The following is a 23,871-nucleotide window of genomic DNA, read 5'->3' as shown; positions in this document are numbered from 1 at the left end:
CTCTCTAGCATTATCCCTGTAGAATGATGCTCTGGTCTCTCTATTATCCCTGTAGAATGATGCTCTGGTCTCTCTATTATCCCTGTAGAATGATGCTCTGGTCTCTCTAGCATTATCCCTGTAGAATGATGCTCTGGTCTCTCTATTATCCCTGTAGAATGATGCTCTGGTCTCTTTAGCATTAGATACAGAAAGATGCTCTGGTCTCTCTAGCATTAGATACATAAAGATGCTCTGGTCTCTAGCATTATATGCAGAATGAGGCTCTGGTCTATCTAGCATTAGATACAGAAAGATGCTCTGGTCTCTAGCGCTAAAAACAAAATTACAAACATCTCAAAACAAACTGGTCAGACTACTGCTTGACCTTACTCCTAGAACCCACCTCACCCCTGCCCACTTTGACAACCTAGGATGACTTAGAGTAGACGACAGAGTACAGCAACTTGCAATGGGCCTGGTCTACAAGATACACTACACGACCAAGGTACCCATGTACATGTCAAAATATGCTCTGGTCTCTCTAGTCAAGTCAAGAGTTTTATTTGTCACAGCATACAAGTATACAATGAAATGCGGGTGGTCTTGCCCGCAACGATGTGCAATACAGTAGTACAACATATAATAGAATCCAATAAAAACAACATTGTGCATTATGCCTGCAGAATGATGCTCTGGTCTCTCTAGCATTATCCCTGTAGAATGATGCTCTGGTCTCTCTAGCATTATCCCTGTAGAATGATGCTCTGGTCTCTCTAGCATTATCCCTGTAGAATGATGCTCTGGTCTCTCTAGCATTATCCCTGTAGAATGATGCTCTGGTCTCTCTAGAATGATCCCTGTAGAATGCTGCTCTGGTCTCTCTAGCATTATCCCTGTAGAATGATGCTCTGGTCTCTATTATCCCTGTAGAATGATGCCCTGGTCTCTCTAGCATTATCCCTGTAGAATGATGCTCTGGTCTCTAGCATTATCCCTGTAGAATGATGCTCTGGTCTCTCTAGAATTATCCCTGTAGAATGATGCTCTGGTCTCTCTAGCATTATCCCTGCAGAATGATGCTCTGGTCTCTCTAGCATTATCCCTGTAGAATGATGCTCTGGTCTCTCTATTATCCCTGTAGAATGATGCTCTGGTCTCTCTATTATCCCTGTAGAATGATGCTCTGGTCTCTCTAGCATTATCCCTGTAGAATGATGCTCTGGTCTCTCTATTATCCCTGTAGAATGATGCTCTGGTCTCTTTAGCATTAGATACAGAAAGATGCTCTGGTCTCTCTAGCATTAGATACATAAAGATGCTCTGGTCTCTAGCATTATATGCAGAATGAGGCTCTGGTCTATCTAGCATTAGATACAGAAAGATGCTCTGGTCTCTAGCGCTAAAAACAAAATTACAAACATCTCAAAACAAACTGGTCAGACTACTGCTTGACCTTACTCCTAGAACCCACCTCACCCCTGCCCACTTTGACAACCTAGGATGACTTAGAGTAGACGACAGAGTACAGCAACTTGCAATGGGCCTGGTCTACAAGATACACTACACGACCAAGGTACCCATGTACATGTCAAAATACTTCCCAAAGGTCAGTGAATACCACGATCACAACACCAGAGGGAGCTCCACAAATCATGTTAAACCCAGATTCGGCTCAAACAAGAGACTAAACACGTTTCGCAATTATGCCACATCAATGTGGAACGCCCTACCCAAAGCTGTAAAGGAATGTGAATCACTACCCACTTTCAAAAACACTCAAAAAACACCTACGGGAGACTGCAATTCGAAACTGGCCCCTGTAAATGTCCTAACACAACCCCCTCCAATGTACAGTAAAAATTACCAAGTATGGTCTTGTCAATATTCCAATGTACAGTTTTGCTTGTACAGTTGTAGTGTCCCCCACCCACCCCTCCTACCCAACCTCCCCCCCACTCCTACCCAACCCCCCCCCCCCCCCCCACCCAACCACCTCCAATGTACAGTACCCCCCACCCCCCACCCCCCCCCCCCCCCCACCTAGCCAACCTCCTCCAATGTACAGTTTCTACGTCAAATGTATATACTTTTTCTCTGGACTCTTTTCGTATCACAAACAGTACTGTATTTGCAAATCTGGTATGTCATAAATGTATAGATGTAGCAGTACTGTCTATCTGTATGTCATATATGTTACGATTAATTGAAAATGGGGGACCCTGATGTAAACAAGACGAAAGTCTTTCTCTGGTCTGCATCCCCTTAACAATTGTATGTATTGAGCTGTACTATACTGTACCCATTCTGCAATCTGTTAATAAAGTTTTCAATCAATCAATCAATCTAGCATTATCCCTGCAGAATGATGCTCTGGTCTCTAGCATTAGATGCAGAATGATTCTCTGGTCTCTCTAGCATTATATGCAGAATGATGCTCTGGTCTCTAATATTATCCCTACAGAACGATGCTCTGGTCTCTCTAGCATTAGATGCAGAATGACACACATTGTTTAAGTGGTGGTGGCACATATCTGCAAAACAAATATAACTGTCAATGGTCATTAAATGATGTGTTTGAAAAATATGTATGACTTTCTTATGTCTATGTATAATATGGGGGATGCTATAGGTGCTAGAACAGTAGTGCTTGCCATCAAATCGCGGAGAAAAAAAAATGAACATTTCTATTGTGTTCTTCAAGGTCTTAATGATTACATTTTGCACCAAATCAGTAAAAAAAATGGCACCAACCCAGAAAGAGTATGGGAATGGACATCATACACTTCCATCATAATGTTCTATGCCCGTATACACTAAACTTTCAAAATTTGAATGGGCGCCTAACCAATATACAAAGTTTATTACAGATTTATGACTTGACACACAGTACTGAGCTGCATCTCAATTCAATCATTAGGTTCTCGGCTTTCATATGATGAATACCACTTATATGTGGTATCTACTGTTGACCTACTATCTTCCCCTAAATATCCCTAGTTCCCCTAAGCTTCCAGTGAATATGTCAGAGGCCTGGAGGGAGTTGGTCAGTGTGTGTTGGTGTGTGTTGGTGTGTGTTGGTGTGTGGTTTAATGCCTGGAAGCGATGTGTCAAACATTGATACTAGAAACCATCTGTTCCACAGAAATATGACATCAATGCACACTACACGATACACATACACATTGTGCGTGTGTGTGTGAATATGTGTGTGTGTGTGTGTGTGTGACGTCACTGACGTGTGTGTGTGTGTGTGTGTGTGTGTGTGTGTGTGTGTGCGTGCGTGCTTGCGTGCGTGCGTGCGTGTGTGTGTGTGTGTGTGTGTGTATGTGTATTGGAAGTGAGTGAACTGACAAATTGCCTACCTAACTTTATGACCTAACCACTTCCTGGCTGGTTGGCTGGCTGACTGGCTGACTGGCTAAACCTATGTTTCTATCTCTAGAGACATGTTGCAGCAGGGAGGCTCAGCAGTAGATGGCGCCATTGCAGCTCTTCTGTGCACCTCTGTGATCAACCCACAGAGTATGGGCCTGGGAGGAGGAGCCATATTCACTATAAAGGATAAAACAGGTGATATTTTATTCTTTATATACATTTCTTTATATAATACTACTACTATGCATTGGTTTTAGGGACTCCCGTAAAGTCCTTTGTTTTTAGAAAAAGTGCTATGTTAGCATAATGATGATGAACAACAGCATCAACAACAACAATAACAACAACAACAACAACAACAACAACAACAACAACAACAACAACAACAACAACAACAACAACAACAACAACAGAGATATCGTAATAATCAGTTTGCATGAATACACGTAAGTGAATTGTGAGGTATCATACTGTATGTGAATTATAAGCATATGTGCAGAATTAATTCCCTGGGCCCCACGTTGATAACCACTGCTATAGAGCCAGGGTTCTTAAAGGACCCAAATTGAATGAATTTAGTCTTACCCTGCGGGTATTCAAATTCACTATTACTCTTGTCACATGGAGACCCAAAAGAAACATGATCGCGACCTCACGATTTCCGGTTGCGACCCATAGTTTAATTAACACTCCCCTAGAGTAATCACACATTGTGTGTGTGTACTCCCTCAGAACATATGACACAGTATATGTATGTAATGTATGTATGTATGTATGTATGTATGTATGTATGTATGTATGTATGTATGTATGTATGTATGTATGTATGTATGTATGTATGTATGTATGTATGTATGTATGTATGTATGTATGTCTGTCTGTCTGTCTGTCTGTCTGTCTGTCTGTCTGTCTGTCTGTCTGTCTGTCTGACTGTCTCTCTCTCTCTCTCTCTCTCTCTCTCTCTCTCTCTATCTCTCTATCTCTCTATCTATCTATCTATCTATCTATCTATCTATCTATCTATCTATCTATCTATCTATCTATCTATCTATCTATCTATCTATCTACCTACCTACCTACCTACCTACCTACCTACCTACCTACCTACCTACCTACCTACCTACCTACCTACCTACCTACCTACCTACCTACCTACCTACCTACCTACCTACCTACCTACCTACCTACCTACCTACCTACCTACCTACCTACCTACCTACCTACCTACCTACCTACCTACCTACCTACCTACCTACCTACCTACCTACCTACCTACCTACCTACCTACCTACCTACCTACCTACCTACCTACCTACCTACCTACCTACCTACCTACCTACCTACCTACCTACCTACCTACCTACCTACCTACCTACCTACCTACCTACCTACCTACCTACCTACCGGTATGTATAATGTATGTATCTATTAGGGGTGGAACGGTTCACAAAATCGACGGTTCGGTTTGTATCACGGTTTTAGGTTTACGGTTTTCGGTTCGGTTCGGTATACGTTGTTTTTTATTTTTATTTTTATTTAACACTCCAAAAATACCATACATCAACATAAGATATATAGCCTAAAAATAATCCAACTTTTCAGTTATTCTCAAGCTTTTGGTACAGCAAGAGGGGAGGCATTGCTGATTTAAACATGTTTCTCATTTATTTGGTAAAAAAAAAGTTTACCTACAGTATCTATCTACGTATATATGTATCTATGTATGTATTTATGTATGTATATCTGTATGTATATATGTGTATGTATTTATATATATGTATGTATCTATGTATCTATCTTTAACTTGCTTAGGGATAGTTCAGATTTTGGGAACGCTAGCCCTATTTCTTACTTAACAATGATGATGTTGATCAGTCCTTTCTCAGCACAATAAATTCTGTTCCTCATACTACCTCCACATAGTTAGCCACAAACCAATACAAAGTCAATGGGGTCAAGTTCCTGTCTGTAGAAGCTGACTGAGGCTCAATGAAATTTACTCCACAGTCACACAAATTAGATTTCAGTAAGCCTCAATCAGTTTGTACAGACAACTATCCAGAGTTAATATGAGGAACAGCGTGGATTATGTTGAGAAATTACTTTGGTAAGTGAGAAATAGGGGCAGGGTTCCAACCATCTGAACTGTCCCTTTAAGGTCATCTACTGTATCTGTAGTGACTGTTGGTCAGTTGGTCAGTTGTATAGCCTGACTTCCGTCTGTGATTTGTTCCAGGCCAGGTTAAGGTGTTCAGCTCCAGAGAGACCGTCCCAAAGGCCTTCCCCCCTGACCTGCTCAAACACTGTCCCACCTCATTTGGACTGGTCCCAGGTAGGGCTTTTGATACTCACTGAGCTACACAGGGAATGGATACCCTAACCCTGGCAGTGTTAGTAAATGTACTGCATTTATATATAGTTAGTGCTATGCTATGTCCATTGAGTTACACAGGGATTGGAACCCCTAACCCTGGCCGTGTTTGTGCCATACTCTACACATTGAGCTACACAGAACCACCCTTATAATTACAAGCAACCCCATAAAGCTAACCCTAACATCTACAGTGAAAATATATATTTTTTTCTAAACACAAATGAATGGTAGACTTTAATCGAAACTGGCCACCGTAAATGTCCAACCCTCCCCCGTCCTAATAGTCTCCTCCCCACCATATGTATATATTTTCTCCCCACCATATGTATATATTTTCTCCCACCCACCCACCCCCTCATAATGTACAGTCTCCTCCCCATTATGTATATATTTTCTGTTAGGATCTCTGGGTAACAGTACTGTATATTTGCATATCGTATATGTCACAAATGTAACAGTACTATATACCTGTATGTCATGTATGTTATATGTCATAAATGTCACTATGAATTGAAAATGGGGGACCCTGATGTAAACAAGACAAACGTCTTTCTCTGGTCTGCATCCCCTTAACACATTCTGGGCCAACCACGTATATGTTTCGGATCCAACGCTTGACAGCCAACCACGTATATATACGCGGTAAGGTTGTTTTGGCTTTTATTCCATGGTAATATACTACTCAATGTCACCGAGCGGCACTGCTGATTTACCCTACTCTTGGAATTCGGAAAAGTGCATTACCGGCCAGATCCTCGTAGGGGTGCTGTCTCGATAATGCAGTGTTCCCTGTTACAGACCGGTGTTTTTATTTTTTTTAGTATGAATGGACTTTTCTGTTAGCCTAAAGCTATGCGTGTAGCCGATGGCCTGGAATAGTTTTTGGGACGCTGAATTCAGTATGCAGTAAAGGAATATATCATCAGCCAATGGACATATGGATCTACCAGATGGCGATCGATAACTGGGAAATCCTTTTTGGGATCCAACCGGCCACAGGTAAGAGGGATTTGACGTCAATTACAGCCCGATCGGGCCTTGCTCTCATAGCCATCCACCCGGTCAGCGAATAAGGCTACTGAGGCTAATGCCGTTATTGGTAATCAATAATCAGAAACTACGTCCCCCGCCCCCCCCCCTTTCATGCATTCATGGTGGACCATGATACCGACAATATGCATTTTGAGTTTTAGCTCTAGCTTGTCTATAGCCGAAACGCCATTTGATTTAACGTTATTAGCTTAGCGCCCTGTATCTCGTGTTCCAGGAAATACCCCAGAACATCCTGCTATAACGTTCATATTCACGACGCTATAAAATGGGAACGTATTGATGAATTTCTTTTTATTTAAGGCATATTGAAAGGACGGTTTATAGTGTCAATTGACAATGAGAATGGACAGATATATATAACAATATAAAGTATAGATTTAGCTCTACAAACAGCCTCACGCACAATTTGTTTTGATATGCTGGCCGTATAGAGTGGGCCCCGTCTAATCCCAATGGCCCCGAATGTGTTAACAATTGCGTGTATTGAGCCGTACTGTATTGTACCCATTCTGCAATCTGTTAAATAAAGTTGTCATTCATGTGAATTACCTTTTATTGGCATGTTTCTATGTAGCAATATGATTCCCATTCTTCATGAAAAGAATCCAGGCATCATCAAATATGATCTTTTGACCATAGTTGATTTAATGCCACCCAACCTTTGAACTGTAATTTGACTCTGGTTTCTGCTTCATGTAGTTAGTACATATAGTACCTTGTAATTTTATTTGCTTGTTTGTTGTGTGTTTTAATAATTGCCCTTGCCTTTGTGATGTATCATCTGTCTCTTTTCTATTTTATATTATTTATTTCCCTGTCACCCTTCAAGATGACCATTTGTCCTCTTACCAGGCTGTCATTGTAAATAAGAATTTGTTCTAAATTGACCTAAATTGCACGGAATGTTTGTGTGCACTGCCTACCGAGCCGATAGAACGGTGGACTCAGGTAAGAAGATAGGAGGAGGTCTGTGCATCTATATTATTAATGACTTGTGGTGTACCAATGTCACAGTGGTTGATAAACATTGTTGCCCCGATGTGGAATTTTTGCTGCTAAAATGCAGACCGTTTTACTTACAGAGAGAATTCTCTTCTGTTTTCATCTGTGCTGTTTACATACCACCGGATGCCAATGCTAAGCTAGCGTTAGCTGGGCTACAGGACACTGTAAGCAAATGCCTGGGGGCACATCCCGACAGTATGATCTTTATTGCGGCAGGGGATTTCAATCATGCCGACCTAAAGACTGTACTTCACTCTTTCCACCGAAATGTGAAATGTGCCACCAGAGGGAGAAACACACTTGATCAGGTTTATACCAACATAGCCCATGCTTATAGAAACACGGTGTACCCCCCACCTAGTTCTCTCAGATCATGTGTTGCTCCTCCTGCACCCTTGGTATACACCAAAAATCTGATCCAGCAGACCCAAAGCCAGGTCTGTCAGGATTTGGCCTGAGGACGCCATCCCTAGGCTCCAGGACTGCTTCAGCACCACAGACTGAGACATTTTCGGTGGCCTGGGAGTGTTGACACGTAGGTCTCTGAATATTTTCTCTCTCTCAGTGCTCGATTACATCACTTTCTGTGTAGACATTGTTACATCTTGGAAGCATATCCGTGTCTTTCCAAATGTCAAACCCTGGATGACACCGAATATAACTTCAACAGCGCCTCAAACCCCTGGCAGGTATGGGAGGGTGTCAGGGCTATATCGGACTACAAGGGAAGAACATCCCCCCCTGTCAACGGCAGCGCCCCCCTTCACGTTTTGACAGGGACAACAAGGACCTGGTGTTGCCCCCTCTCCCCTCTGACGGTTCCACCTTAGTCCTGAGCACTCATGAGGTCAGACTCAGTCTACGTAATATCAACACAAGGAAGGCGGCGGGGCCTGATGGAGTCCTGGGACGGGTGCTCAAGGACTGGGCGGCTGAACTAGCTCCAGTTCTCACCACCATCTTCAACCTGTCTCTGGGCTCATCCTGGGTCCCTGCATGTCTCAAGGCAGCAACAATAGTCCCGGTTCCCAAGAAACCAAAAGTCACAGGCCTGAACGACTACAGACATGCAAATGCTTTGAGAGACTGGTCGTGAAACACATTAAAGCCTCCATACCGCCATCATTAGACCACAACCAGTTTGCCTACCGGAAGAACAGGTCAACAGAGGATGCTAATGCCATTGTGTTACACACTCTGCTTAAACATCTAGAGCACAGGCACACATATGGAAGACTCCTTTTTGTTGACTTTAGTTCAGCTTTTAATACTATTCTACCCAACAAGCTCCACAGCAAACTACACAAACTTGGACTGAACACCACACTATGTAATTGGATCTTGGACTTTCAAACAAATCGCACACAACATGTTAGGCTTGGCAAGCACATCTCCCCCACCCTGCCCATTAGCACCGGGCCCCTCAGGCGTGTGTGGTGTGCTTAGCCCACTTCTCTATACACTTTTCACTCACAACAGTTGCTCCTCCTCTCCATCTAACCTCATAGTTAAATTAGCAGACGACACAACAGTACTTGGCCTCATCAAAGGAAATGATGAGACCTCATACAGGAGGGAGGTCGAGAGACTAGTGGAGTGGTGCCCTCAGCCACTCTCCACTCCTCATTGGAAGCGAGGAGGTGGAGAGGGTTTCAAATTTTAAGTTTCTGGGCGTGACTATGACTGATGACCTGTTCTGGGGGATCAACATTACCTCTGCTGTGGGGAAAGCACAGCAACGCCTTTTCTATCTACGGAAACTTAAATGGGCAAAACTCCCACAGGGACTGATGGCTAACTTCTACCACTGCGCATTAGAGAGTGTGCTCACCTACGGACTACAGGTGTGGTTCTCCAGCTGCACCAGGGCAGAGAAGGAGGCCCTCCACAGAGTGGTCAAGGCTGCGAGGAGGATCACTGGAGCTAGCCTTCCAGATATCTCCACAGTCTTCACCTCCCGCTGCCTACGTTGTGTGAATAACATCCTACAGGACCAGTACCACCCAGCACACCATCTTTTCCAACTGCTGCCCTTTGGTCGAAGGTACAGATCCATCCAGTCCGGTACTAGCAGACTGACCAACAGCCTCTATCCACTGGCTGTCAGGCTGCTCAACAATCAACTTGCCCCCCCCCCCCCCCCCTGCACCTGCACCCCCCATCCCCAACCCCCGGTGACATAACTCCCACTTCTATATTACAACAATAACTGTGAACCAGACTTGCATTGCTGCACTATACACTATACACTATTCAAGCCCCCCCTCCATCCATTAACTCAACTGGACTGTCACTGTACTATTTACTATTTATTGCACTAGCACTATTGCACTTGGGACATTGTTATTATTGATATTATTATTATGTATATGCTATATTCAGTATGTTTGTATGCCAGTGGTGATGCTCTAAACCAAATTTCGTTGTACCAACAATGACAATAAAGATTCTATTCTATTCTATTCTAGTTGGCAGAAACATTCTGTGTAGAGTAAGTAAAACACTGGAAAAACATATGACTGTTCTATTGTGACTTATGACTTGTACCAGATCCAGTAATAAGACACACAATTATCACATCTATTTGGTATATTTCTCATATATAAACACACATTGTCTCTTCCAACATGGAGGACAAATGGGCATTCTAAACATTCCGTGAAAGGCCTCTATTGTGATGTAATAGGTACAGAAATGTGATAGTAGTGATTCAGGGAGCAATAATTGAATATTAGCAATTTAAAACTTTACAACAGTGTATTGATTCTAAAGGGATCGATGCAGTTGGATTTCTACAGTTTAGCTGATGCATCATATGGACCATATGAGTTCTTTGGCTTATGAATGATGGTTGGAGTCAAGCAGTAGAGAAGATAGAGTGCAACAATGATATTATTCTTCTTCTAAATCGGTAGGCTTTAGACCGTGTGAGCTATACTCTCTACATTTCTGTAGGCAGTCGGTGGATCGGCGTGCCGGGGGAACTGTGTGGTTACGAGGAGGTGCACAGGCGCTACGGGCGGCTGCCCTGGGCCAAGCTGTTTGAGCCCAGCATCCAACTGGCCAGGAAGGGCTTCCCTCTACCTCCCTTCCTGGGTCACCTCCTAAATGAGCCCATCATAGGAAACCTGGTGAAAGACACCTCTCTATGGTAACAGCCCCCCCCCCCCCCCCCCCACACACACACACTGCTGATCTGGGACTCAGGGTTAGGAAGTGGATGTTCAAACATAATAACACATAATAAGGCTGAATCCTGGCAGTAGCAGCCCCTTGGTGTAAACTCATTCCTAAGTTATTGGGATATTTTACTTGTAAAGTTGTTTCAGCAGTCTTACCTCTAAAGTAATCTACAAGTAAGCTAATGACCACTGCTGTCCCTGTTGTGTGCTGTCAACACCACCACTCTTCCCCAGGTATCAGGCTCCTCATTCACTTCCATTCCTTTTGGGGAGTTAGTCTAAGCCATGTCCAGATGGATACGATTTTGGGTGTATCCGCCAAAGTATTTTATTTTATAGTATGCACGTTTCGTCCACATGGTACCGCGTTCTGGGAGCCTGAATACGCTATTTTCTGAAAACGGGTAACAGAGTGAACTAATCTGAAGACGCAATCAATCAATCAAGCAACGCCACCCTTGCGTTCCCGTCTTTACAAGCCAGTACGCATCTTTCCTGAACCGATGACGCGATAGCCCACCTCTCCCTTAATCAAATCAAATCAAATCAAATTTATTTGTAAGGCCCGACAACACACGTTAATGTCCCCATGGGCCGTACACGTCTTCTTTAAACAAGTCAAGAAGAAACATCACAATAAGTCAAGAACAAAACAAGAACACCATAAGGTCCAAAATTTTTTAAATAAATGCAAAATAAATAAATGCAACACTCCCAGACATACCCCACGCGAAGGTAAGGAAAAACTCACTAAAACCTAGCAATAGGAAAAAATGCACCACAGGCAATGTGGAGGAGAGAAACCTTAGAAGGGCCATTCAAGTTTCAAGTTTCAAGTTTCAAGTTTCTTTAATAGTTGTCATACAGAAGTACAGAATACTTTTGTACAAAATGCTTCTTACTGTTGCGCTCCAGAGACTGTGCATGACAAGGTAAGTATGAAATAAAAACATAGTAAAAATTAGAAGTAAAAAACGAGGTCACAGTGTTCAGTTTAGACATATGTACAATGTTCGTAGACGTAGTTACCATACAATATACAATACTGTGCAGTGTACTAATATACAATACTATATAGTGCAAGGCATAAATGGACGAGGTGCAGTTTAGGTACAATTCACAGTAGGTGTACGAGTTGTAGTGCAAATCCTTTATCAATAAATATAAAGTGTAAGTGTGTTTGTGTGATCTAAAGTGTGGAGAGTGGGTGCTGCAGTGTGTTGTTGTTTGAGTGAGTGTGTGCGTGTGGGTGTGTGTGCTGTGTGCATTTGATGGTTGTTGCATAGTGATTATTGTTCGTTTAGCGATTATTGTTCGTTTAGCAGCCTGATGGCCTGGGGATAGAAGCTCCTTCTGAGTCTTTCTGTGCTCGCCATAAGACTCCGGTATCGCCTGCCTGACGGCAGCAGTTCAAAGAGGCAGTTGTTCGGGTGGCTCGAGTCCTTAATAATTCTCTTAGCCTTCCCCTTGCACCGCTTGTTGTAAATGTTCTGGAGGGTGGGAAGCCCCCCTCTAATTGTGCGTTCGGCTGAGCGTGTCACTCTTTGTAGTCTGCTACGGTCTTGTGCAGTGCTATTCCCAAACCAGGAGGTGATGTTGCCGGTCAGGATGCTCTCTATTGTACATGAGTAGAAGTTCCTAAGGATCTTCTGACTGACTTGGAACTTCCTTAGGCGCCTGAGGAAGTAGAGGCGTTGTCGTGCCTTCTTCACAACACTGTCAATGTGTGTGATCAAGGGGGGATCTCCCTTCTTAGATGTCGGTGATAGTAGTGTTGCAGTAAAAACAGGCGAACAGTTGCACTCATGTGTGTAATGAAACACAGATGAGTGCATGCGATAGCAACTGAACATTTTGAAAGATTAAAGATAGAGCTGATAGCGGATCTATTTGAGGCACAGGGGCGGCGCAAAGAGGGTCGCGTCCTCCCGGTCATCATCACGGGACGTCCAGCACTCTGGTCATCACTACGAGAGAGCCGGAGACAGGGGGGCACGCAGAGAGGGTCGCATCCTCCCGGTCTTCATCACGGGGGGTCCAACACTCCGGTCATCACTCCGGGACGCGTGAACACTTAAGGCAACCTACTTGCGTTCAGCGTTTCTCTGATTGGCCACGACGCCCATGTGACCGCGGCAGAGAGGCAGAGCGGAAATAGGCTGCTGCTCCGGCGAAAGAAAGACAGGCATTCTTTTTTTTAAACTTTATTTTTTAGCGTTTATCGCTTTTCTGGTCAAGCATGACCGACAGAAACAGGTTGAAATGGGATGTAGAGCAGGGGAAGACATTCTGAGAAATGACGGCGGGTCCGGAAATCGAACTTGTGTCCCCCAGATCCGTGACGAGCACAGTTTTCCCCGACGCAGAAATAGCGCCGAGATATGCAGTGAGCTACGGGAGCTCCCAAGACAGGCATTCTATTGCCATGCTCTGCGACAAACTCTAACCTTAACCAACTCCGAAAGAATGCCTAAACTTAACCGGCGAAAGAAATATTGCCATGCTCTAAGACAAACTCTAACCTTAACCAACTCCGAAAGAATGCCTAAACTTAACCCTAACCTTAACCAACTCCGAAAGAATGCCTAAACTTAACCGGCGAAAGAAAGACGTTTATATAGAGAGGCGATAAATTTATTAAACGTAAAAATAAAAAAAGAAAGAAAATTAAGTGATTCGAACTTGTCACCAACTGGACTGCAGGCTCCACAGCAAGCTGGCGAACGAGTTGAGCTAACCGTCGATGTTAAAACAGGGGGGATTGCGTGCGGCAACCTGCGTGCCGCTGCCGCTCTGCCGCTCCGCTCTGGCGCTGCCGCGGGGCGTGGTCACGTGGGGCGCTGAACGCAAGAAGGTTGCCTTAAGTAATGAAGCCTCCGGGACAGCCACTCACAGGGAGACAGGGAGATCCGCAAACCCAGCCAACAAAAAAGAAACATGATACATATGTCTTATATGTCCAGATATGTCCTGGCTAGAAGTGTTTATTAAACACCGGGAGGCTACTGTGATGAAATACACGATACGATACTAGCTAGAAATTAGCGTCACATAGCGGGACTTTTCTGAAAACCCAAATAAGATAGCTAAGTAGCCAAGCACATAGACTGTTCCATAGGATACGCCTTCTGTTGATCATGACAAATCCTCTCTTACCTTGACGATTAAAAAGCCTCCATAATTTAGTAAACAGTATTCCCATGGCTGGTGTTGAGATTTTACGATGCCAGCTTGTGAGCATTCATTGTAGCCAGCCAGCTAGCATTGATGCTATTCAATGCTATCAACATTAGCTAAATAGCTAACCAACTAAATACAATGACAGTGGTATCCTGAGGTAACGTAACTAAATAGCTTTGTTTGTCTGGACTATCATACTAGCTAACATACGCAACTAACGTTAATGCCATTCAGAATGTATTAACATAGCTAGAACACACAGTACCATTAACACTTTAAGTGCCGAAAACGTGTTTAGGCGTCCTTCCCCGCCATGCTCAAGTTGCCGAGGACGCCGTAACTCGTCTTTAATATCAATATTTCAAAAATCTGTGATCGGAATCATATTTTCCATCCGCAGCCTTCACACACAGTTCTGAGCTCCTCTCAAAGCTCTAGCGGTTCAAGAGCGCCATCTGGTGGCCGATCAGCAGAAGCGCCAAACAGGAAGTTATGTGGTTGAAGTGCTGATCGTCCATATTACTTCCGGGCACTCTCTATAGGTCCCGGGACTCGATCTCGACACAATACATAGCGATCCGTTGCCAATAACTCGATAAACAACATGATTTGGACGTATATACTATTATACAACCTGGAAATACATCGCGTATTTCTACATCCCATAATAGGAATATTTCAATTCCACGCTCATCGTCCAACGGCGCGAGGAAGATACGGTAAGATTCAGCGTTATTTTTGAACGTGTTCGATATAAACTGCTCTGATGATCATATCACCCACACTAGATGAATGATATAACGCTGCCCACGGAATTATAAACGATCCCCCGCCCATCCGGTCATCATCAGATGATACGTAGAAACTTCTAGAAGTACGTCCAATTGAAATTTTTGATCTCGCACAGATTCCTACCAAACTGTATTTCATCATCAATATAATGCATTTGGGGCTATAAATCACGTTCTGGAGAAAGCTGCAGAAAGAGATGAAAACATACTTATACTTTAGACCATATTTTACTATGAATATGTGAATGAAAAAGTTTAACGTTGCTACACAATGAACAATACATATAGGACCTTGAATGGGCCCTAATAATGGCAATTTAGCAATAGAATTTAAAAAGTTATAGCCCTGCAAAGAAGGGGAACTTTTCCATAGACAAATAGAGCTGGCAAGGGATGGTATATCATGAATTTAGCCTTAGGCAATCAAAGTGTTAATACAATTACATGTGTAGCGACCCTGGGATTTGGGTCGGTTGGTCAGCCGAGCTGTCACTGCACTCTGCCAAACTGGGGCTGGCGGCGACGCTATTGGTCGTGCAAGCTGGGGGTTGGCAGAGGGAAGGGGGCAGGGGCTGACCTGGAAAAGGTATAAGAGGGTGTGGCACCTATAGGGTGCGCTCTCATGAGGCATGGGAAGTTGGGAGTCTTACAATGGCAGGCAGAGGTGATGTACCCAGACTTGTATACCTGAAGTTGCAATAAATACCTGAGTGAGAAGAACTATAACAACTGCCTCGAGAGTCGTCAATAACGTTGAAACCTTGAAACGTTACACATGCATCATTGTTTACAATGAATGGTTGGGGCTAGTCGAAAGGACTGGACACAGGGACAAGTTAAACATCAATCAATTAATTTAATACAACAGGTAGTTCGATTATATATGGCTTTGACGCGCGCTCTCTCTCCTGCCGATTAAAATCAGCAGCACTTCCTCCTCATCATCGATTGCCTGTAGCTGCATTTGCACAATGGCATCCATCCCTGCTGCTAGCTAACGTTAACTTATCTAACGTTAAAACTAACCTAAAGTTAGTTGTTCACCAACAATCTCAACATTTGTATTAGTGTTGGCTCAAAAACACAGAACCGGACGACACAAGTTGTTCCGCTCATAGATGGCATGCCATGGCAACGGCGCTCTTGTCACCTCTGACACACTTTAATGCTGCTATGATTCAAAAGGCTCTCTCTCTGCGATGACCTTGGCGCACAGCCCACGTCCTTATCTGTTCTCCGCTCTGTCTGTTTGTGGCTCCCCAGTCTAACTTGAAAACACACGAATGAAAGCTGCTGTTCCTCTATAGATCCATCAGAGTAGATGCTGTCATCTACATATATTTACATTATGTACACATTGAAAAACAAGTGGATCTCACACCATGCACACTCAACAAAGGTTGTCCATAGACACGATAGTTAGAGCGGTCGTCTGGTAATCAGAAGGTTCCCGGTTCGATTCCCACTCCTCCCTGGCAGCCTGTTGAAGTGTCCTTGAGCAAGACACTTAACTCCTAAGTCCTAATTGTTCCCGCTGAGCAGGTTGACACCTTGCATGGTTGCCTCTGCCATCGGTGCGTGAATGGGTGAAAACGAGGAACAAAATTCTAAAGTGCTTTGTATAAAAGTGCCATTTACCATTTTAAGCTGAAAAATATTCGCAATAAATATTACAATATTCACACAAAACTGTGGAGGGTGGTGATTGGCTACCATATTCAACCCTGTTGGGTACATTACTACTCACACCTCACACCATACACTTCTCACATTAGCTAGCTAGATATCAGGATTACAGAGGTACTATAATAATAATAATAATAATAATAATAATAATAATAATAATAATAATAATAATAAATGTTATTTGTATAGCACCTTTCATACAGGAATTGCAGCCAAAAGGGCTTCACAGCCGTAAAATAGACATAGAATGAGCATAAATAGACAGAATAAAAAGCAATAAAAGCAGAGAATAAAAAAGGTTAAGAGCAATGCAGGTAATAACAATACATAATTTAAACTCACACAGTTTAAAACCTCTTAACCTAAATATGTCTTTCTTCCCCATTAGATGGTCATAAAAACACTACAATTTAGTTCCAAATGTATATTACCCTGTTTTCTTTTTTCTCATTTGGGAAGGACAACACCCGTCCTCCCTTTAGGGTACGCCAACCCTTTTATATTTTCCCACTTTTGGACACACAATGGAAATCTCAAATTCGAGTTTGCATTACATTTACAAATATCTGTGGTGCTCTGTACTTTATGTACTAGGTAATGAGAGAGAACAGCTGGAGAGAACTGCAGGAACCTCTTCCCAAAGACAGTCTGTTATCGTCCACGTGGCTCTGCAGCACAGTGAGACTGCACAGGCTGATGCACAGCTCTGAGATTTCACTTCAAAGGCAGCAATCCCCTCAGCTCTGGGACCCTCTCTTCTCCTCTCCTTCTCCTCTCCCCCTCCACAGAATCCCCTCCCTCCTCTCCTCCTCTGCATAATGTCCCATCCCTATTATTCCCCTCCTCCTCTCCTTCCTCTCTTCTCCCCCTCCCCACAATCCCCTACCTCCATCCCTTCCTCTCCTCCGCAGAATCCCACCTACATCATTCCTCCTCTCCTCTCCTCTCCTCTCCTCTCCTCTCCTCTCCTCTCCTCTCCTCTCCTCTCCTCTCCTCTCCTCTCCTCTCCTCTCCTCTCCTCTCCTCTCCTCTCCTCTCATCTCCACAGAAAGTCTTTCTCTGCTCCTTAACCCTCCCCCTCACCCGGCCGACACCCACCAGAAAAAAGCCCTCAGCACCCTGGAGATGGGAGACTAACATTAGTGATTCCCACAGACCGCATTTCAGATTAAAATGCAGTTTCATAGGCTCCTGAGTGACAGAGATGTGTGTGAAAATAGGTTATAATAAACATCATTGTGTTTCTGGTGGGTCTCTGGTCTCCCCTGTTCGACCACTGCTCTGTTGTCTTCCTTTGTTATTTTTGTCAGATTTTATTTGCTAATAAACCTGAACCAAGGTTTTACATGTAACTTCTGTGTTTATTTGCAAGTTATTTATTCATAGTTATGTTATACTCAAACTGCAGTAATTTATTACTATGAATGAATTAGTAGCAGCAGTTAGATTGCTTAAGGACCGATTTGCCTCGGAAATCTATAAATATCCAGTTAATTGAATGATTTATTCTGGGTTATATGTTTAAGGTCGTTGTCAAGCCTTCAGACACATCATATCTGTTGACAGGAGCTAATTATACTGTTTACCTACTTTCATTGTAACATATTGTCTAAAGATGACGTGTAATTATTTCTGTTCACTGATGTGTGGTCATTCAGTCATTGTGGTCTGTGTATTTTTATCATCTGTCATCAATTATAATAATGTCTCTATAATGAGCGTGTTCCTCTGTTTGATGTTCCTTTTCCCAGCCAGTTGTTCTGTAACGGTAACAAGACAGTTCTGAGAACAGGGGACCCGCTGAAGTTCCCTAAGCTGGCAGAAACCATGGAAACCATCGCAGAGAAAGGGGCCAATGCCTTCTACAATGGCAGCATAGGGCTCAGCTTGATACAAGACATAAGAGATGCAGGTGGGTGGAGGTAACATCGGCTGACAGAAAGAAGAGATTATGACAATGGAAAGAACATTTCTATCAGGGCTGCCCTGGTGCATCGGCTGAATCGAATACAGTGATAAAAAATTACTGGAAATGACGCTTCGAAACATTTAATTGGTGGCTGTCACATGTTCCAAAGTGTCTAGGAGTTTGATGGAAATACAAAAAAGGAAAAAGCACTAAGATTGTTTCGAAACACTAATGTGCTGCTTCAGCTCTAAAAAAGACCATGTTAATGTGCTGCTTCAGCTCTAAAAAGACCCTGTTAAAGGGCTGCTTCAGCTTTAAAAAGACACTTAATGTGCTGCTTCAGCTCTAAAAAGACCCTGCTAAAGTGCATGTTTCAGCTCTAAAAATACACTGTTAAAGTGCTGCTTCAGCTTTAAAAAGACACTGTTAAAGTGCATGCTTCACCCTGTTAAAGTGTGCGTTTCAGTTCTAACAAGACTGTTACATGTTCGAAAGTGTCTAGTCTGATGGGAATACAAAAGAAGAAAACATGTTTCATTCAGAAACACTAAGATTGTTCAGAAACCCTCTAAAGACCCTGTTAACCTTTTCACTGCCGCACTACTGTAACAAACGGTTAACCCTTTCACCGTGACAATACAGAAGGTTAACCCTTTCACTACCACACTACAGAAGGTTAACCCTTTACTATCACACTACATAACCGTCTGTAGTGTGATAGTAAATGGTTAACCTGTAGTGTGGTAGTGAAAGGGTTAAAGTGCATGTTTCAGCTCTAAAAAGACCCTGTTAAAGTGCATGTTTCAACTAAATTTCAATGTAGGACAAATAAAATAAAACACAAGTAAACTTCAATGAAAATGTTCATTTGTCTGTTTTTTTTGGAAGAAAACGAATCATTTAAATGCACTTAAATTAATCAAAATAATCGTTGGATGAAATGATTACTTAAATAATCAGGGATGTCCGATATTATCGGCCTACCGATATTATCGGCCGATATCGGCATTAAAATGTGATATCGGAAAATATCGGTATCGGTTTTCAAAAGAAAAAAAAATATATATATATATATATATATTTTTACATTTCTATAACCTTTATTTACCCAGTCAAGCAAGTAAGAACAAATTCTGATTTTATTTATTGTCAAAAGTATGCATAATGTTGTGTTAATTCCACAACAAGAGATATGTAATGTTAATTACCTGAAATTATTCCATTTTTTGGGGGGGCAAACCCTGCATATATCGGTATCGGTTGATATCGGTATCGGAAATTAAGAGTTGGACAATATCGGTATATCGGTATCGGTAAAAAAGCCAATATCGAGCATCCCTATAAATAATCATTAGTAGCAGCTCAGTTATTGATCAAGTTCTGCTGGTGAAAAGTCCAGGGTCATGAAAATTTGTCTGCACATGAATTCACATTTGTTTTCAAATAAACCATGAATCCGAAAAACTAAATTGGATTAACAAGGTTTTCATCCAAAATCTGCAGTAGAAAATGTAGCTAGTTATTTCTTCTCAGTGTCAGGGCTGTTAGTTACAGTTCCATAAACTACTTTGACTGTTGAGACATCTGATTGACTGGAGAACGAAGGTTATCCTATAACCCTAGTTATGTGAATACTGGCTGAGCGTCCCGCTGCGCTCCAGCCTATGGGAGATATTCGTCTTTCGAACACCTATTGTGCACGTGCTGAAAAAATGTACATTTTTTTAATTTTTTTTTTATTTAACCTTTATTTAACCATGAAGTCCCATTGAGATACAAGATCTCTTTTGCAAGGGAGACCTGGCCAAGATGACAGCAATAACACCCGAAAACATCAGACAGCAATAAAATGTGCGGTACATCACACAAGAACATAATAAAAGTGCATGTACACAATACACAATACATCACACGTAAACATAAAAACACAAAACAGAACAGTCTACATAACAGTAAAAGTGTACGACAGTAAAATACAGGGCAATACAGTAACTCTGCAGTTTTGCAGCTGGGACCCGACTAGAGAAAGCAGCGACACTCTTCCTGTAGGAAGTTATGTAATACAGACCTAAACTCGCAGAGGGAGACATGCACCTGCATTCGCCCGTGGCCACGCCTGCTCATGTGTTTCCTTAAAACACAGGGTGTGGTCATTTCCATGCCCTTCCGAGTCTGAATTTCACCCGTGAGAAACAGCCAAGGGTCCTCAGGGCATGAAGAGCGGGACGCTCAGCCAGTATTCACATAACTAGGGTTATAGGATAACCTTCGTTATGCTTCATCACTGGCTAAGTGTCCCGCTCCAGCCTATGGGATCAAAAGGGGGGAGCGGACGCATAGCCATGACAAATACACCCCCTGAGGGCCTGCACCCCCATCAAAAAGGGGGAGGTGGGGAGTCTCGTCCCCCGCCCGTCCTAACGAGAGCGAAATAGGGAACAGTCACCCTAGGACGCACAACGTGAGTGGGACCATGTGTGAAACATACTCCGTGGTCCACACCCACACACTCACGCTAGCCCACCTGGTGGCGTGGTGTAGGAGAAGTCCCGGTACTCAGGACTGCCTGGGAGATGGAGCCCCCAGTCATGTCCATGAGGTAGGGCTGTCCCGACTAAGGATTTGGATGGTCGACTATGATTGGCAAAAATGTGCCGTTAGTCGACTATTGGTAAAAAAAAATTAGGGCTGTCAGTTTATCGCGTTAATTAGATTAATTAATTACACAGCAAATAATCGCGTTATGAAAATTAACTCAAAATTAATTACAAAAAAAAGTTTTTTTTTTTTTTTTTTTTTTATAATAATATTTTTTTTGTATCTCATTCATTCCATAAGCATGTAGAATACACATTTACAGATTTTTTTTTTAATATGGTCCATTTGCATGTTCTTGGTATCTGATTCTAGGGACATCTATGAATCTCAGGGAATGTATATTCCCAATTTCCCAGTGTCAGAAATACTGTGGGCTAGATCCACAAAGAATGGATTGCACGGTGCAAGTTGCACCCTTACTTACAATTCATTATGAATTGAAAATGGGGGACCCTGATGTAAACAAGACGAAAGTCTTACTCTGGTCTGCATTCCCTTAACAATTGTGTGTATTGAGCCGTACTGTATTGTACCCATTCTGCAATCTGTTAATAACATTTTCATTCAATCAATCAATCTGCGCTGTGATTGATTGAATGAACATTTTATTTTGAGTAAATTGTAATGAACCAAATGAGAATATCAATACATTTTTTTTTATCTTTGACTGTGAATAACACCATGCTCAAATTGACCAGACCTGAAAAATCTAAGCAAATTAATAGATGGAAGATGATTAAACGGAAGGTTTTGTAGATACAGTACTGAATTCTGCCATCCGGACACATGCAATTTGAAATATGATTATAGAATATAGAATATGAGGCATAAAATGGTAATGCGATTAAAATGCGATTAATTAGATTAATTAATTACAAATCCTGTAATTAATTAGATTAATTTTTTTAATCGCCTGACAGCACTAAAAAAAATATATGTATGTTCATTAGATGGGTGAAATCCTCTTGCAGTGCCTCTGTGCCTGTTTTCGTAGGCAGTTAGCCTCTGGTATGCGTGCCATTAGCGTTAGCCACGCTTCTAGGCCTCTTTTCTTTTGGGAAGAATGATACAAAAATAAAAATTATAAATTTGTTTTTATTTTAATTTCTTTATATTCGACTAAGAGGTTGGCCAGTTGACTACGGCTCCTTTCGACCGATTAGTCGACTAATCGACTAATAGGGGTCAGCCCTACCATGAGGTAAAACCTGACAAAAGGACCCGGGGAGGACCAGGAGGCCGCAGCACAGATGTCCTCCACTGAGGCCCCCCCAAGCAGGGCAGCAGAGGCTGCCACTCCATGATGCTTGGACAGCGCCTTACCCGCGTTGAGGCCACCATAACAGACAAGCAGTTGGCCGGTAGCCCTGAGGTCCTGTGTGCGCCCAAGGTACACCGACTCACCTGCGTGAGGGGGAGGGTGAAACGCCTGTAGGACAATATCCCTGGAGCGATAAGAGCTCCGGATATTCTTTGGCACAAAGGCTGGATTGGGCCTCAGACTCATGCTGCTATCACCCTGTATAGACAGACACTCGGGCCGAACCAAAAGAGCACATAGCTCACCCACGCATTTAGCGGAGGTGATGGCCAGAAGGCATGCCATCTTGAAAGACAGCCAATCCAACGGCGCCTGCTCAAGAAGTTCAAACGGGGCCCCAACAGCCCTGCCAGGACTAGTTGGAGGTCCCAGCTTGGGGACAAAGCACATTCAACAGGCTTGAGGTGCTGTGCGCCCAGCAGGAAACGCCTCACGAGAGGGTGGCTGAACAGCGTTCTGCCCTCAAAGCCCACATGACAAGAAGATATAGCCGTGGCATATGCCTTCACCGTCGAGGCCGAAAGCCTATCCAAGATAGACTGGAGGAAGGACAGAACCGAGTTCAGAGGACATGATACCGGATCCAGGCCCTCAGCCACACCACTCCCGAAACATACGCCACTTCCCTGCATAAACCGCAGTAGTGGACAGAACGCGTACGTTCTGGATGGTGTTAATCACAGTAGTGTTAAGACGCATCCCCTCCAAATTCAACCTCTCAGCAGCCAGGCCATTAGAGGCTGCCCCAGGACAGGCGGCAGAAACAACATGCTGTGTGCCTGAGAGAGGGCCCGCGGCGACCATGGGACAGGCCACGGTGGGGCCACCAGGAGTTGAATTAAGGCCGGGAACCACACGGCTGAGCCTCGGTCCGGCGCGACCAGGATCAAAGTCCTGCGCTCCTGACTTACCCGCTCCAACAGCTGGCCTATCAGATGTATGGGGGGGAACGCATATAGGATCCCGGGCGGCCACGGATACGTCGAGAAGGCATCCACTCCCAGAGGGGGGTCGTCCCTCCGACTGACTGAGAAACACAGGGGGCACTGGTAGGACTGACTGCTCGCAAACAGGTCCACCGCGGCCTCCCTGAATCGGTTCCAGATCCGTCTGACTATGTCTGGATGTAGTCCCCACTCATCAGGGTGGGGACCTCCCCGTGACATCAAATCTGCACCCACATTCTCCCTGCCGGGGATGTGGAGAGCCCTCAGGCTGCGCAGATTGTGAGACGCCCATAGCCAGAGTTCGACTGCCACCCGGTGGAGACGGGGGGAGCGCACTTATCCCTGTCTGTTGATATAAGACGCTGACGCCATGCTGTCTGTCCTGACCAGAACGTGCTAGCCCACCACATAAGGGCGGAGCCGTTTGAGGACTAGAAGCACTGCCTTCAATTCCAACACATTGATATG

The 23,871-nt window shown here is 43.5% G+C and overlaps 1 protein-coding gene across 1 annotated transcript in view; it reads left to right on the top strand.

Moving 5' to 3' along the window:
• The window catches only part of LOC311237332 (glutathione hydrolase 5 proenzyme-like), an 82,060-nt gene that overhangs the window by 33,636 nt on the left and 24,553 nt on the right, over window positions 1-23,871 (top strand). Inside the window, exons 2-5 of the mRNA XM_084325152.1 lie at window positions 3,425-3,552; window positions 5,594-5,689; window positions 10,745-10,940; window positions 18,380-18,540. Of these exons, the coding sequence (XP_084181278.1) occupies window positions 3,425-3,552; window positions 5,594-5,689; window positions 10,745-10,940; window positions 18,380-18,540 (581 nt within the window). The remainder of the gene's footprint in view (window positions 1-3,424; window positions 3,553-5,593; window positions 5,690-10,744; window positions 10,941-18,379; window positions 18,541-23,871) is intronic.

The sequence above is a fragment of the Notolepis coatsorum genome (assembly GCF_963971535.1).
Source record: "Notolepis coatsorum genome assembly, chromosome: 11".
In the NCBI taxonomy this organism is placed as follows: Eukaryota; Metazoa; Chordata; class Actinopteri; order Aulopiformes; family Paralepididae; genus Notolepis; species Notolepis coatsorum.
Note: the sequence above shows the minus strand (reverse complement) of the source record. Positions and strands in the feature narration are given on the sequence as shown.